The 14,984-nt window shown below is 41.8% G+C and overlaps 1 protein-coding gene across 1 annotated transcript in view; it reads left to right on the top strand.

Moving 5' to 3' along the window:
• kazna (kazrin, periplakin interacting protein a) overlaps nucleotides 1-14,984 on the top strand; it is a 103,288-nt gene that overhangs the window by 20,887 nt on the left and 67,417 nt on the right. Inside the window, exon 4 of the mRNA XM_070910078.1 lies at nucleotides 186-228. Within this exon, the coding sequence (XP_070766179.1) occupies nucleotides 186-228 (43 nt within the window). The remainder of the gene's footprint in view (nucleotides 1-185; nucleotides 229-14,984) is intronic.

Genomic DNA, 14,984 nt, shown 5'->3' with positions numbered 1-14,984 from the left:
GTAATGCTGCCATTTGGGATTAATTAGTGCACAGCACTTCCATATCCATTCTGTAAAGGTCAGACAAAATGGTAAAGTTAATGTTTTTTTCTCCCAAAGTTCATGTTGTAACCAATTTTAGACTAGTGTGATGAGACTGAACAACATCTACATACACATATTGTTCATAAGCTGTGTAACTACAGCATTTAGCAGCATATGCTGCCCTTCAGGCTTGTAACAGTGCAGGTACTTGACATTCTGCCCTGTGATGCCGTGTTTGTGTATAAATTGTACAGCTCACACGTCAGAGTGTCCGACGCTGTCCCAGATGCTACAGGGCACATATCTAGCCGTTAATTGGGGCTGAGGGCAAACCTAATACAGATGGTATTTGCACTGTGTGATGAAGAGGATTTTCTGGGTTTACTGCAATCTGCAGTGCAGCTAAAGGAGGAGAGGAGAGACGAGGAGACCGGAAATTGGAAAAGAGAAATGGGGGAGATGGAAGACTGAGACAGTGGCTGAGAAAGAAAGTAAAAAACACGGTGAGGAGATTGAAGGCAGGGACACACAAGGAGGAGGAAGTAGAATGAAATACAGAGAAATAGATGACATAAAACATACACAGACACAGAAAGAACATGTAAAATCCCTCTGCTTAGCTCTGTTTGGTCATTACGTTATAGCACGTTGTCACCTTTTATTGTTTGCTTTAATCCTGGAATTGAAGCTCTGTAGTGGTGAGGGCCATCATGTATTTATGTTGTGTAAAATGTCGTAGTCACATGGAGACCCCAGTCACGACAAACTCGAAGCCCACTTGAAATCTTCCCCCCTTTAAATCCCTGCTCATCCTGTAATTACCACTGATAGAATCTCCTGGAAACTCATTCAACTTCCTAATGTGCAAAGTTAACTTGATGAACGGCGAGCAATAATGCATCTGCGCCCGCCATCAGTCACCATTAAAACTGAGAGCTGGCCATTGCATCTCAATATAGCATTATTAGCAGCGGAGTTTCTCAAGAAGATGGAGTGCCCTGCATACTAAACCAGACAAGAAGCCTCAGTGTCATGCTGAAAATGGACAGCTACTTCACTGTAAACTTTTTGAATGATCGTCAACTATGATTAATGTGAGTATTTACTGATGAGTGGATTGTGACTTAACTAATGGCAGCTGTAGATACTGGAGCTCTAGTGAAACATCTCGTCTGTTCCCACCAAGCGTCATGACCTCCGGGTCTGGAAAGAAAAGCCAATGCAGAAGTGTCTTAAACCTGCATTATTTCTAATGGCCAGCAGGGGGCGACTCCACTGGCTGCCAAAAGAAGTCCGATTGTATAGAAGTCTATGAGAAAATGACTCTACTTCTCACATGATTTATTACCTCAGTAAACATTTTCCTAATGAGTTTATGGTCTCAGTTGCTAGTTTCAAGTCTTCTTCAATACAGCATGATGTTCATTTTGTATTATTATGGTCCCATTTAGAGTAAAATAAGTGATAAAGCAGGGTATGCTTTAGGGTGTGGTTAGCTTGTGATTGACAAGTCGCTACCATGGCGACCTGTCAGTCAGGATAGAGACGATCGGTTGTACTAAGACACTCTAAGTAGTCAGCTATTCTCTGCGACTTCGCACGGCGTAGCCAGGAGCCAAGTGCAGCCATGTTGCATGTTGGTATAGGTGAGTGTGCATAGTGTCTTCGGGTTGTCAGCTCCACCCTCTCGTCTAAATATGGTCACTTCTTGTTCCATAAAACCAAGATGGTGACGGCCAAAATGCCAAACTCAAGGCTTCAAAACAGTTGTCCACAAACCAGTGGGTGACATCATGGTGGCTCTGTCCACTTCTTTTATAAAGTCTATGACTCCCACAAACATTCACATGCTCTGAGTGTCACTGCATTTGTAATTTACACATGCAAAATAAGACTCTGAGGGTGCAAGATTCAACTTGCATTTTCACTACTGTCACACACAGTTGAACCAAACGATAATGTCCCCCTTGACTCACACATGCAGCCCACACAACATCCCACAAATGCATCTCAGTTCGTCATACAGGGTGATCTCTCTATTCTCTCTCTCTTTCACCATAGACGGTTAAGATGATGAATGCTTTTCTATTTGACAGCCTTTTTTTTCTCTTCACTGTTTCTCGAGACTCAAGGCTTGTGTGAGAAATGTGTGAGTTATACTCTGGGCTGAAGCTGTAATGTAAAAGTATACCACAAACCAACAAAATTGTGGGATACAGTGTATGGTACAATTTGAAGGAGATCGACTGTGAATGCTCTATCTGCAGGGAAAAGCTATTAAATGCGGCAATGGTCCAGAGTAAGCTGGACAGACATGTTGAGACAAAATACCAGTGTGGTGGTGGGGTGCTGTGAGAGAGAGAAAAAAATCACTGTGAAGGAGTGCCATATTTGAAAGAAGTTTGTGAACCAATGGTTTATCCAGCTCTCCATGTAGATTCTGCTGCAGCTGCTGACAGCATGATTATGTCATGTTATCTTCTTTGATACTGGGAGGATCTGACCCATGCCAATGTGATCTTTATCTTTGCTGAAATCTCTTCTTACATCTCTATAGTGGTATAGATATACCTCTATGACTTAGATAGAGCTAAAAAAAATGTGATCGTGACCAACCACCAGTCATTGTCTGTTCTTGACATTACAGGAGAAGGCAAAAATCTAAGATGAAACAATATATGGGGAAAAAAATATTTAAACAATGTATACTGGTACTGTATGAAGGTAGAATATAGCAAAATATCCATAATAAAACTACATGACCATTTACATTACTTGAGAATTTGTTGACCTTTAAGGACCCCTTTCTTCTGTTTCTGTTCCTTTTTTGGTTTCATTACCGATTTACACTTAGGTGAGATGTTCCATCTTAATGTCTAGATGAAAAGGCATTTTGAGAGTATCCAATGTCCGTATTGTGACGTACTTCCAAGTGAAACAGGACAGGCAGGTGGGACATAATGTTGGGAGGACGTGATAACCGTACCATGCTCTTGCTAGCTAGCTAACTAATGAATCTTATATCTGTGCTGCTATAAGTTGGAGATTGATTGATGGGTGGATGCCATGATATTATTGGTTGAAATTGGTTGGTCCAAGCTTATGTAAGCACATGTCATATTTTATATGGAAGAAGAATAATAAATAGATTTTTTGTCATTTATACGGCATATATTGTTAGATAGGTTCACAATGTGACTGGGGATGTGATCTAAAAGGGTTAAAAGGACATTTTTATTTAATCTGGACTTTAATATTGATGTTAGTTAATTATTTGTGTAACATAATCCTATCAAATTACAATAAATGAAACTTAATACCTCACAGCAGCACCTTTCTCATCTCTGACAGAGCAGGAAGAGTAGGCCGTGGAGCTGCAGAAGCAGCCGAATCACACCTCTCCCTCGCAAACATGATGGATCACAAAACAGCCAGCGTCTAGAAAAACAAAGCCAGCATTTAAGCTCCTGGCTGCCCACTGTTCTTTTCTGTCGTCCGTGGCATAAATCTCAGTCAAGGCATACAGATTCCTTCCTTTAAGACGGCTGAGAGGGGTTATTTGTTTCACTTTACGGGCAGTTCGTTGGAGGTGGGTGGTGGAGATTTCACCTTGTCTTGGGGAAGGTTTTAAAGCCTGATGAAAGAGGTAGGACAGCGGAAAGGTACTGAACAGATATGGATGTATGACAGTGTTTTGCCATAATATGCATTTTTGAAAACAGTGTCAGACTGGCAGGCTTCATGTGTTTGTAGACCTACTAAGATGGTGTGTGTATGTGTGTGTGCGTGTGTGTGTGTGTGTGTGTGTGTCTATACTTTTCTTTACAGTAAAACAACACACATACTGTATATAGGCTGCAGATAAGATACATTTTGAAAGGATGAATGGTAATTCTGTCTCGTACAATAGTAGAGTTGTGTGATGGTGTGCAAACATTTGGTAGAATGCCTCAAATCAGACAGTGCATGTCATTTCTCTCTCTCTCTCTCTCTCTCTCTCTCTCTCTCTCACACTCACACACACACACACTCACATTGGCAGATAAATAGGTAGCTGGGGATTGGTTCAACCACAACAACAGCTGCTCGTGTCTGGCCACTGCCATGTTAGCTGCAGCCAGCCATGCAGTCTGTGGATTGGAAGACACAGTTTATTTGGAGAGTATAAAAGCACGTGCTGTATTTGTACCAAACACACAAAAAAGTTGTTTTATATTACACAACATGGTGTGGTGTGAATGGTGTGTTCATGTTGCTTGGCCATACGATGTACAAAAAGAGTTTTGTAGTTTACCTTATAGATTTTGATGAGTAGTATACAACAAAATAAACGAGTTTGTTTTACACACAGATCCTTATCTAAATAAAACTCAAGAATAAAATCTAAATTAAAATGTTCTCATTAAGATGCTGTCTTCTCTCCTAATCTCCTTCGTCCCCTGTGGGACACGAGGCCACAGTGAGCTCCCTGCCTCCAGATACTGTAGAAATTCCAAACTTGGTTGGACTCACACTCTCCAAACATCCTTAGGTGGTCACACAGCCCAATTTCAGAGACTCTAATGGATGCTGCTGTTCGGCTGCTTTATACAGTGTGTGAAGATATTAAGTCAATGCAAAGTCAATGGAGACATACAAATGGAGATGAACAGATGCAGATTGGTGGGCACGAATTGAGGAGTGCGTTCACTGAAGCTGAAAATGTTTCCACTTGAGTGAGAATTTGCGGTTATCCTAAGTTATTCAAATGAATATCTTCACTTCACTCTGCCCAGAATGGGAGCCAACAGGATTTACTTGTGACTGATGTCTGCTCCACAGTGTGTATCTTTGCGCTTTTGTATCTCAAAGCATAATTCCACTGTTTATCCTATTACATTGCTAATATTCTGGTTGAAAATTTTACATTCAGAAATGTTCCAAGTGAGCATTTGGAAAAACATGTTTCTTGATATTGCGCTGAGCCATTTTGTTTTCTCTGTTTACCACTCTCATTGTTGTCAGGCAGCACTATTTCTCCTCCAATCACCACGCAAACAAACAAATAATTTGAAGGATGGCTGTTTGGAATGAGGCTGAGACCCTCTTAGTTATCCTGAATTGTTTTATGGCTTCAGCCTTTAGGAGGAGGGACAGGTTGGGAAATACATTATGACGCTAATACTGCACCAATCTCAGGCGCATGTCAACCCTTTAATCAACAACACACACATCAACACACATGCACACAGTCCCTGCTCTCACCACTGTTAAGGGAGTATTATTGTAGCCGTGCTGAATTTAATGGGGGTTTGGGTGGAGTTGAGATCATTGACAAGAGGATTCATAAAACCTTTATGTTCTGTGACATCTCCATAGATGTTTTATGACCCTTAGATATGCTCCAAATGACCTACACTTTAAGCACACTGTCTGTCCCGTGGGCACTGCGTTTGTTTCCTGTGTGACAGTGTGTGTGTGTGTCCCTTGTTGATGAGGGCGTGTCTTCAGATGATCATCGGGGGGCCAATGAGAGGATGCCTGGGATGGAGACACACATATCTGCTCACACACTCAGGCGCACAGACACACTCACACGCAGATTAACGGGGTAAGCTGTGCCGCTCATCTGGGATAAATGCGGTCAGAGAGGGGAACAGCTGAGCAAACAGCTCTGGCAAGAGGCAGAGAGCAGAGTGGAGAGGGAGAGAGGGAAGCAGGGATGACGAACTATTCATCCCGGCGCAGTGCTGGCGACCGGCTGCCGCGTTGGATATGCATCAGCCCTGAACCTGGGAGAATGGGGACCAGTGGAGGTAATGGCTAACAGACACACATATATACTATACTCAGCTGGCAACATGTCTTTCTTTTCCTGGGGAAAACTTCAATGGCACTAGTAAGTTGTTCGCTGTGCCCTGGGGGAAAGGAATTATCGGGATGCCTGGGAAATCCCTTGTCTTTTATTATAGTGACTAATGAAGGACAGGTGCCACTGCAGGTCTATTCTGTGTGTATCAATCTTAATTATTTTTCCCTCAAGAGCCTGGCAGCAGTTGAACTTGTTCTGTCAAGTGACACTATAGAAGATAAGTGTTGTTAATATTGGAAAGAGTGATGAGGAAGATTTTGCTCTTAAATCATACACTTTTATGTCTGAATTTGAAACAATTAGTTTGAGGTGACGTGATTTGCAGCCCTCCAGATGCGGCACAGCGGTTTTAGTGAGTCGTGTTTTAAATAAAACACAAGCAGAGGTATTATACTGGGACATGCACCCGTGTTGTACAGTACATTATGAGGCCAGATGGCCTGACGCTGATAGTCAGTTATAAACCAATGAAACCGTTGTCATTAGGATACATAACAGTGATCTGCCATGTTAATCCTCCGCTACTTTGTCCAGATGAAGGGAAAATACAGTAACTGTTGAAATGGTCATAACCTAATTGGCTGGGTTGCTGCTTGATGCCAAGCTTGATCTTGAATTGTGGGGTTACATTGTCTCCACTAGTACTTGAATGCAAGAGTGTTAATGTGACAATAAAGTGACAACACCTGTAAGGAAAGATGTGCATTTCTGACAGGTAGGGAGGACTAATTGTGTCAGCAGCATTTAATTCAACACCACTGTAGTGTCAAACACATTAGCCTGTCCCTCATCTATTCACACAGAAAAGTTGAAACTAATAGGTAAGGCTCAGTTCAATTTAGGTTGCAAATTGAATTGTGACACTTAAAATCCACTTTCGTCTCCAGGCTTTCAGAGGTTGTCATCTTCTGGACCCATTTTGTTGCCCAACTCAATTTACTCACACTGAAACCTTCTTTTCAGTGTCGCTACAGGCTTTAGGAATTACCAAGCGAAAAATTAACTGTGATCCCACAGTCTCATTTTGGCACATTGACATTTCTAGGACGGACTTGTTGTTGCTGAACATGCTGCATGCTGAAAACTGCATGGGCAAAAAAAAAAAAAAAGATTTGTCAAAAGAATATCTGCTCAAAAAAAAAAAGATGCCTCAAAAGGAATATCGACTTGAACGTCGAGAGACATCATGTTCACTTTTCTTTACTTAACTTTTGACATGTAAAGGGTTTGTTTTGTCTGGTTTCTCTGCAATTGTTCCCTCTCATGTCCAAAAAGGATTTGACGTCCAAAAAACAGTTGTTTGGGTTTCAGAAAAGGCCGTTGTCATCTGCTCCTCCTGGTGCACGGAGACACAGTGCATATACACAGTCTATTAGGCAAGACACTTGGGAAGTCTAAGCAACCTTTTGAACTGCTTTCTGAGCAAGATGTAAGATGTTTTCTTGTAGGTAGCTGGTTTTATGTTTTCATCCAGTTTTTTAGACCACTGCTGCGGCATGCCGGCACAGCACACCTGCTCGCTGGGTTTAGTGGGTCAGTTGTGTTCTGGTGTGAGCTAGTTGTACAGTGTGCTTTTAGAATTTAGTTTAATTATGTATTTATATATTGGCAAAGCAGGTCTGCATCCTCCTAAAACCCTCAACTAAAATCTAATTTTTACTATTTTGTCTTGAGATTTGGCTTCATTGGAAAAGAAGCAGTGTTCTTTCATCTTTTTTTAATAGAGGAGCTCTCGACATTTGTAACCTGTGCAATGTATTATTGTGTCCGTGGTCTGACTGAAGTGCTGCCTAGATTGGGAGTTATAACACCATCACATCTTTCTCTGTCAGAAATGCGAACATTTGAGGGAAAACAACTGAAAGCTCTGTCTTATTTTATTACAGTCATATCACTGGATATTTTGCGGAGTCCTGAACAGATGGTTTGCTCAATGGTGCAGATCAGATGAAGCTGGGTGTATGTGGGTACAGATGGCGGTCCATACCTGTTTGCACATGTGCTTTTGTATTTGTTCTCTAGTGTGCGTGTGTGCTTGTATAAGTGTTCATGTGCATATGTAGTAACACCAGACAACCGTGCGACCTTTTCCTGTGGCAGCAGTAGTCTTGTTGTCTCGTGCCGACACCTTGCCAGATTGAGAGAGCTGCAGCTGATGGTGGTTATCAAACTCCCACTGCTTCTCCGTCAGTCTCCTTACAATTCATGTCCGATGTGCGAGCCTCCTGCCAGTGTCTCGGGACATTCTCCCAGTTAAACCAAGGTTAAATCAAATCAATTCCCATGTCCACATGATAAGGCCTTACCCAATTATTAATTATGCAGAGCATGAGGGAGTTGATGAAAGCCATGGGCAAAAAGAGTGGCAGGGGGATAGGGGCACTTTGATAAGAGTCCTGCTGTGGAGTGCTCAGTTACACAGTTGTGGTCATGTACATTATCTCTTACCAGCTTCTCAAATATTATGATTTGCTGCTTTTCTCTGTTATAGCAATATAAATTAAATACCTTGGGTTTTGGACTGTTATCAGGTCCAAATAAGTTATTTGAAGATTTCATCTTGGGTTTTGGGAACCTGTGATGACCATTTTCACCATTGTTTTTTTTTTTTTTGAACTTTGATTGAAATGTGAATCCATTGGCGGCAAACATAATCAATAGAGAGATGAATTATTTCCCTTATTATTATTATATATATTATTTACCTCACTAGGTAATGACACTGGCCTAGCAACTAGCCATTAACACAACTGTGGTTGGCGTCCCTGTCTTACCAAACCAACAGCTGTCCTACCTTTGGAAGTCTGCCAGGGACTGCCATGTACTCAACAAGCACTGTGCTTTAGGTCAACCAATATAACAGTAATGTCAGACCAAGAACCAATAATGTAACCCCCCCCCCCTCTTTGGTCTAAAAGTAAGTCCTTTGAAATTTAGCTCCGCTGTCTGAGCTTTCCTTCTACTGCTCTGCCAGAAAATGACTTTGTCAGGCTATTTTAGCTGAAGCTTCAAAGATTACATTTCCCCAGATTTGCTATTCTGGGAGTAAAATGGCCTTTGCGGTGTAACAGGCTTCTGATGGGAGACCTGGGTCACTGTGACTTTTGGGCCTGCAGAGATGTGGATATACTGCAAGTCTATCCTGCTGTTCAATGCTCAAAGGCCTGTGTTAGCTGTGAGACAGACAAATATACATCCACACAGAAACATGCACACACTCAGTCTCTTATTTTGATAGACATGCTGTTTAATCTTGTCTCTGCGATGGAGATTGACGGATGAACTTCGCATGTCCTAAACTTTGCTCATATTCTTGGTAGTGGGCTTAATCTGCCCACACTTAGTTTTTCCACATAATCTCAAGAACCTTCTCTTAATCCGTGGATGTCTGCGAGCTTTCACCATAAGCCTCTGTTGCATGTGTGTTTCTGTGTGTGGTTTCGTGCATGTTTGTGTGCATTGCCATGTCTCTCCTGCTCCAGCGCATTTGCTGACTTGACTTTTCGCACCACTCAGCAGCAGTAATGAGTAAGAGGCTGGTTGTGACAGGCCTCACACAAGCTCCATGCATTATTTAGCTAATGGTCAGGTGGCAGATGCTCAGCTTGTACTGAGACCAATGTCCCAGTGGGCAAAGGTTACCCTCCTCCCCTCTACAACCACCTCATTTTTTTCAGAATAAAATCGGCGATGTTCCTCTCCGCCGGTCAGTGAGCTCACTGTGGTTTTTCTGGGTATCCTCCCAGTAGTTAATGTGTCCTCCGAGGGGCTTATGTTTGAAAGCTTGCTGCCACCCACAGTTTTAAGGGCTAATATCTGCGCTCTGAGTGCAGAAATACCCATCACATTTGCATGATCCAAAGAACCAAATCAGACTTGCCACACCAGGACACAGAAGCAGAAAAAGTGTTGAACATTTGCTGGTGCTGCTTCCCTATTGTCAGGATTTGCTGATTTTGTCTGTTTCGTATCATTATAAATGGAATATCTTTTGGGCTTTGAATGGAAATTTGAAGACGTTACCTTGTGCTCAGGATGATTGTGATGGACATTTGTCACTATTTTTATGTTATATATATATACTATATATCTTCATTGACTAATGAATGAATGAATGAATGAATGGATCTCCTAGTTGGAGCCTCACTTGTCTTTGCATTGTTTTGCAATATTGTATCTCTGAGCACTGTGATTACGCCATACTCTGCATCTCTCGGAGGCAGTATGGGATAGATGGTCCAGGGCAAATCAGGTCAAGTAATTAAGGGCCTCTCACATTATGCTGTTGCATAAACAACAAGCTAAATCATTATCCCTAATTTTCATACATTGAGCTTTGTGGCAGAAAAAACATGAAATGTCTGTCCAACTTTACACCAGCTGAGGCCTGAGCTGGAAAATCTAATGATGCTAATTGCAGTCATTAGCTTGGCTTTAGGGGAGCGGCTCAGATGTTGTTTGGACATGGACGTTGATAGTGACACATTCTGTTGAGTTGTGCAGTATCATCCAAAGCTAACTGGAGCACCACGGAGCGTTGGCTGGTGTAATTGGGAGATGTTAATTAGTCTATTGGATGGAGCTTGTACCCTCCTGAGTATTGCCTTTGTGCGCTGCCCTTTTCTGTGTACAAAGCCAACCCTAATGCTTATGTCAGTGTAAATGTCCAAATGTTTGTGTGTACATGTGTGTGTGAGAAAGAGAGGGAAATCATAGGACAGTGTTTGTGTGTGTGTGTGTCTCTGTTTGTATATATGCACGAGACACTCTGGGGCACTCTAATGAGGCAGTCATTTGTTTAACGTAATCACCCACTAGTTTACGCCACCCGCTACCCCTGGCACAGGGACAAGCCCTATTATGAAAAGGGCGTGTTTGAATCACATTAGCAGTGCAACAGCCACCCCCTCCTCCCTGTCCCCTCGCCCCCAACTCCCCAGTCACATGCTGAAACGGACCATCAATGCCCAGCTGCCAATGCTCCAGCCAAGCGTTAATGATGCCATTCACTCGGGATGTGCCAATGGTTCTGTCAGTCTTGACTCTTTTCGGGTCCCTGTGGTAACTTCCACTTAAAATATGTTAAATACTGAAAAGAGGCTGTTTTTCATAACGCTTAGCATACAGCCAAGTGCTTGGATTTTATGCACAAGCTGTCAAAAGATGCTTCACATGAATTGCTGCCACACATGAAGGATGAGAGGTGGTGAGATGGTAATGAAATATCTGAATCGGGTTTGCAGTTCCTGTGTTTTCAAACAAAATGTAAATTGTTATTGACCTTGATATTGGCGTTTAGGCTGAAGGGAGTTTTTTTCCCTAAGCACTAGAAGTATGGAGTCAAGTCAGATCATGTTTCATTTTGAACATAAACTGAACTGAAACATTGCATGAGTGAAGTGGTGGAGTGAAATCACAAACCATTTGTCAGGGTAGGATTGGTGACTGTAAGCACATTGACCCTTAGATATTGTAGGTCAGAACAGAAACAGTCAGGTTTAATTCAAGTTTCTTTAAGTATCAGCACTAGCTTCTATCAGTCACTTTGTTTATAGGCTTTAAGAGCCCTCATGGTGCTGTTTAGCTATCAAAACTATTGACATGTATGATTCATTTCATGGGGGATATATCCTTTTTATGATCTTGGTAGTCAGGCAGAGACTTGATGACTAGTTAATCAGTCAGACATGCCATTTGTAATTCGACAGAAAGCAGACAATCTGTATATCAGTTGACAGACGGTCTTATCTGATCCTCCAGCTGTCTTCTACAAGATAACAAACATCACCCGATAGGCCGAGAGAGGATCAGCTGCCACTAATGAAAACAGGCCTCTCATCACTCCTCAGTCTTGGCGTGAAAATACAGAGGCCGACATTTATAAAGCATAAACTTGGCCTGAAGTGCAGTTTCCATGTTTTTAATGGGAAAAGGAATAAACACCTAACATCAAAGATAAACACAGATATTTCTGGCTGCATCTTTCCCTTGACTAAACAAGTGTTTTGTTTTTGATCCATCCTTCATGTTTTAGTTTTTAAAAGTAGGCGCAAATTGCACTTGAGGGAAGCGCTGTGCAAATTAGGGCCCGGGTGTAACGAATGGCTTAATCAGAGCTTACATGGAGAAGGCTGCAGACATCAGACGATTGCAGGGCTAATGCAGGGATCAGGCTGGAGAAGTTCAGCTGCAGATTCATTGCTATCAAAACCCAAATCATATTAACCCAAAGTGCCATAACACAGAGAGCAGCTGAAACTAGTTCAGATATGCAGTCACAAGCTTCAGATTGCAACAAAACATGTCGGCCCATTTTTACATATTCATATCAATATTTAGTTTTCGAAACATAATAGGGCTGCAAATAACTTAGTCTTTAGTCTATAAAATGTAAGAATAGGTGAAAAAGTCCATCACAATTTCCAAAAGCCGAAGGCGGCGTCTTCACATTGCTTCTTTTGTGTGACCAACAGTTCAAAGTTCAAAGATATTCAATTTGCAAAAACAGAAAAGCAGCAAAGCAAATGCATAATACCCTCAAAATTTGCTTGTGAAACGTACTTGAAACATACTAAGTGATAATCGTACAGATGGAGCATGGCGTGTTAATATCCTTTGTTGTGTGGAGGCTATTAAGAGCTGAAGCTAAACAGCATGGAAGTATTCTTAAGAGGATGAAGCAGTAGGGTGCACAATAGTGAGCAGATGATTGAAGATTACACTTTGTCACATACACAAAAATCTCTGGCCTTCCCTCTGTACTAGCAGCGCAGATATTAAGCTAAGACATGCATAGAAAATGATGAGAAAATAGGCCTGAAACATTGATACACATAAGATTCGCGAGCTAAACATGCTGCTAGACAGATCAGTAATCCTGCCGTTGTTGAGGCACTTGGTAGTGCTATGCAATATCAGACAAGTATTCTTTTCTGGTCTTCTGAAGCATAAAAAGTGTTGTTTTGGCTGTGAAGTGCTTTTGATGTGGTATCCTGTGAGGAGACGCCACAAAGAAAGATGTATGGAAAATGTAAAATATGCTGTCACCATCTCTGCTGGATAATGAAAAGGCCTCACAACACAAGAGGAATCCTACTTCAAAAAATGTGTCTGAAGTCACAAGGGGACCTTACCCTCTGCAGGCACAGCCATAAACATCCCCATTTCACATTCTCAAGATCTAGCTGTGCTTGTCATAAAGGTAGACAGTGTTTTGGAGTGAGTTTATAACGAAAAAGACAATTGTGAGAGTTAAACTCGTGACAAATTTTTGTCTCTGTGTTCCCTCCCACAATCCGAGACTGGCTGGGAGGCAGCAGGTAATGCGATTATTTATCCTCAAGTGAACTCGCTGATGGAGGCGTTGAATTAATACACATGGAGAAACAAGTCACAAGAATGAAATAGACCATTAGAGTGAAACCACCTCAAATGGCCTCCTTTTGAGGTGGCTTAACTCTAGTGGTTTTGAGGTGGTATGCAATATGCAGCGTCTGAAAATCCAGGTGCCTGTCAGTCAAGTTAAACTTGGGGGCACAAATAGGATGGAAGAAACATTATGTAACCAGATGAGCATCTGGACTTCTTCTGTCTAATTGGAATGATTATTAATGCAGGGGGCCAAGAGGCCAGCTGAGTCCTGCAATTGCCCTTGTGGTGTCTCCTCTGGGAGCCTAACTGTCCCGTAGAGCTGAGGGCCAAATCAATGGCTCTGATTTGGACTGCAGCTGGGTCTTCTCTCCAAACATTATCTCCCCCACCAAGGGAGATGCCGGCTGCCTTATTGAAATAGATGACCGCTCATATTAACAGCTGTAAGGTGCACATGCGAGAGGAAAGCCATGCATCTAAAGGTGACACGGACATGTGGTAAATATATAATAACATTAGCTGTCATTTACTGTTTGATGATGATCAATGATGTAAAATTTAGCAGTTTGACCTGTTTTGATCAGCACAGTCTTTTCTTCTTCTTTGTCTTTTTATCACATGAATTCATATGTGAGTGTATCTAGTAGACATTGTCCATAAGACAGAAGAAGGCATAGGAAATCATAACTTTGTATGTGAAGTAATTATTTGTGGCCTACATTCAACGTGACATACATTACAGTACCCAAACTATTGACAGTTCTTGTTTCATAGACAACCTGCAGTTTTTGGAGGCTCCCACTGTTGAAGATTAATTTCACCATCTTTAATCCCACGTTTTGGCCTCCAAACAGTATTTAACACCTTTTTGGCTGCGTACAAGCAAGTTCGGTTTGTTTTATTATTGTGCAAGTGCATAATGTATCCAATAAAGCATTGCTACTCTTACTCTTTCAACCTATCCCATCATTGAGCTAGAAAGCCATGTGTTCATGAGGTCATATACACCATACAACATGCATGTAATCAGGGTGACTATTTTGATATTGATCCTCATTGCTAAACGGATGCTAAGCTCTCCACACCGCTGAAGTTGTCCCATGCAATTCCTACTGCTCAGACTCCGCCGACAAATGAGACCTTGGTATCTTTTATGCTCGGCTTGCCAACATTGGTATTGATCGCTGATGTGTTGCATCGCCCTACCACAATGGTGGCAGTGAATGAAAAAGCATTTGATTATATGAGGATGCCACTGAATAGACAGCTAGTGTCAGGCAGTCAGTGAACTGATTGGTTTACTGTTCATGTATATGGTCATGGACTACCCGGCCTTGTGTCACACTGTCTGCACCGTCATCCTTCAAACAAGCAAGTTTCAGCAAACAAAGGTAATCTTAAGTAAGCTGCGGTGCCAACACTCAAACCAACGGCAACACACAAACCTCTGCAAATAATATGAGGCACCGAGACTGAAAGTGTGTTTCTTCTCTGTCTGTCAGTGTTGAAGGTGTAATCCAGAGTGACAATCTTTGTTGATATTGCCAAAAGCAATTTGTTGAACATATTTGTTGCCTAATGAATTTGGAAATGAAATACAAACAGGCAGAGTAATGTTACAAATTACTGTTTGATTACCAGACTGCAATCTCTCTGGGAAGAACAAATCACTGATATACAGCAAATCAAATATGTAGTTACAGCAAGCTTCGGGTTCTTGTAAATCAATTTTTTGTTC

This window comes from Enoplosus armatus, chromosome 8, assembly GCF_043641665.1.
Source record: "Enoplosus armatus isolate fEnoArm2 chromosome 8, fEnoArm2.hap1, whole genome shotgun sequence".
Taxonomy (NCBI): domain Eukaryota; kingdom Metazoa; phylum Chordata; class Actinopteri; order Centrarchiformes; family Enoplosidae; genus Enoplosus; species Enoplosus armatus.
The sequence above is the reverse complement of the archived record's forward strand: the minus strand, read 5'-3'. Positions and strand labels throughout refer to the sequence as shown.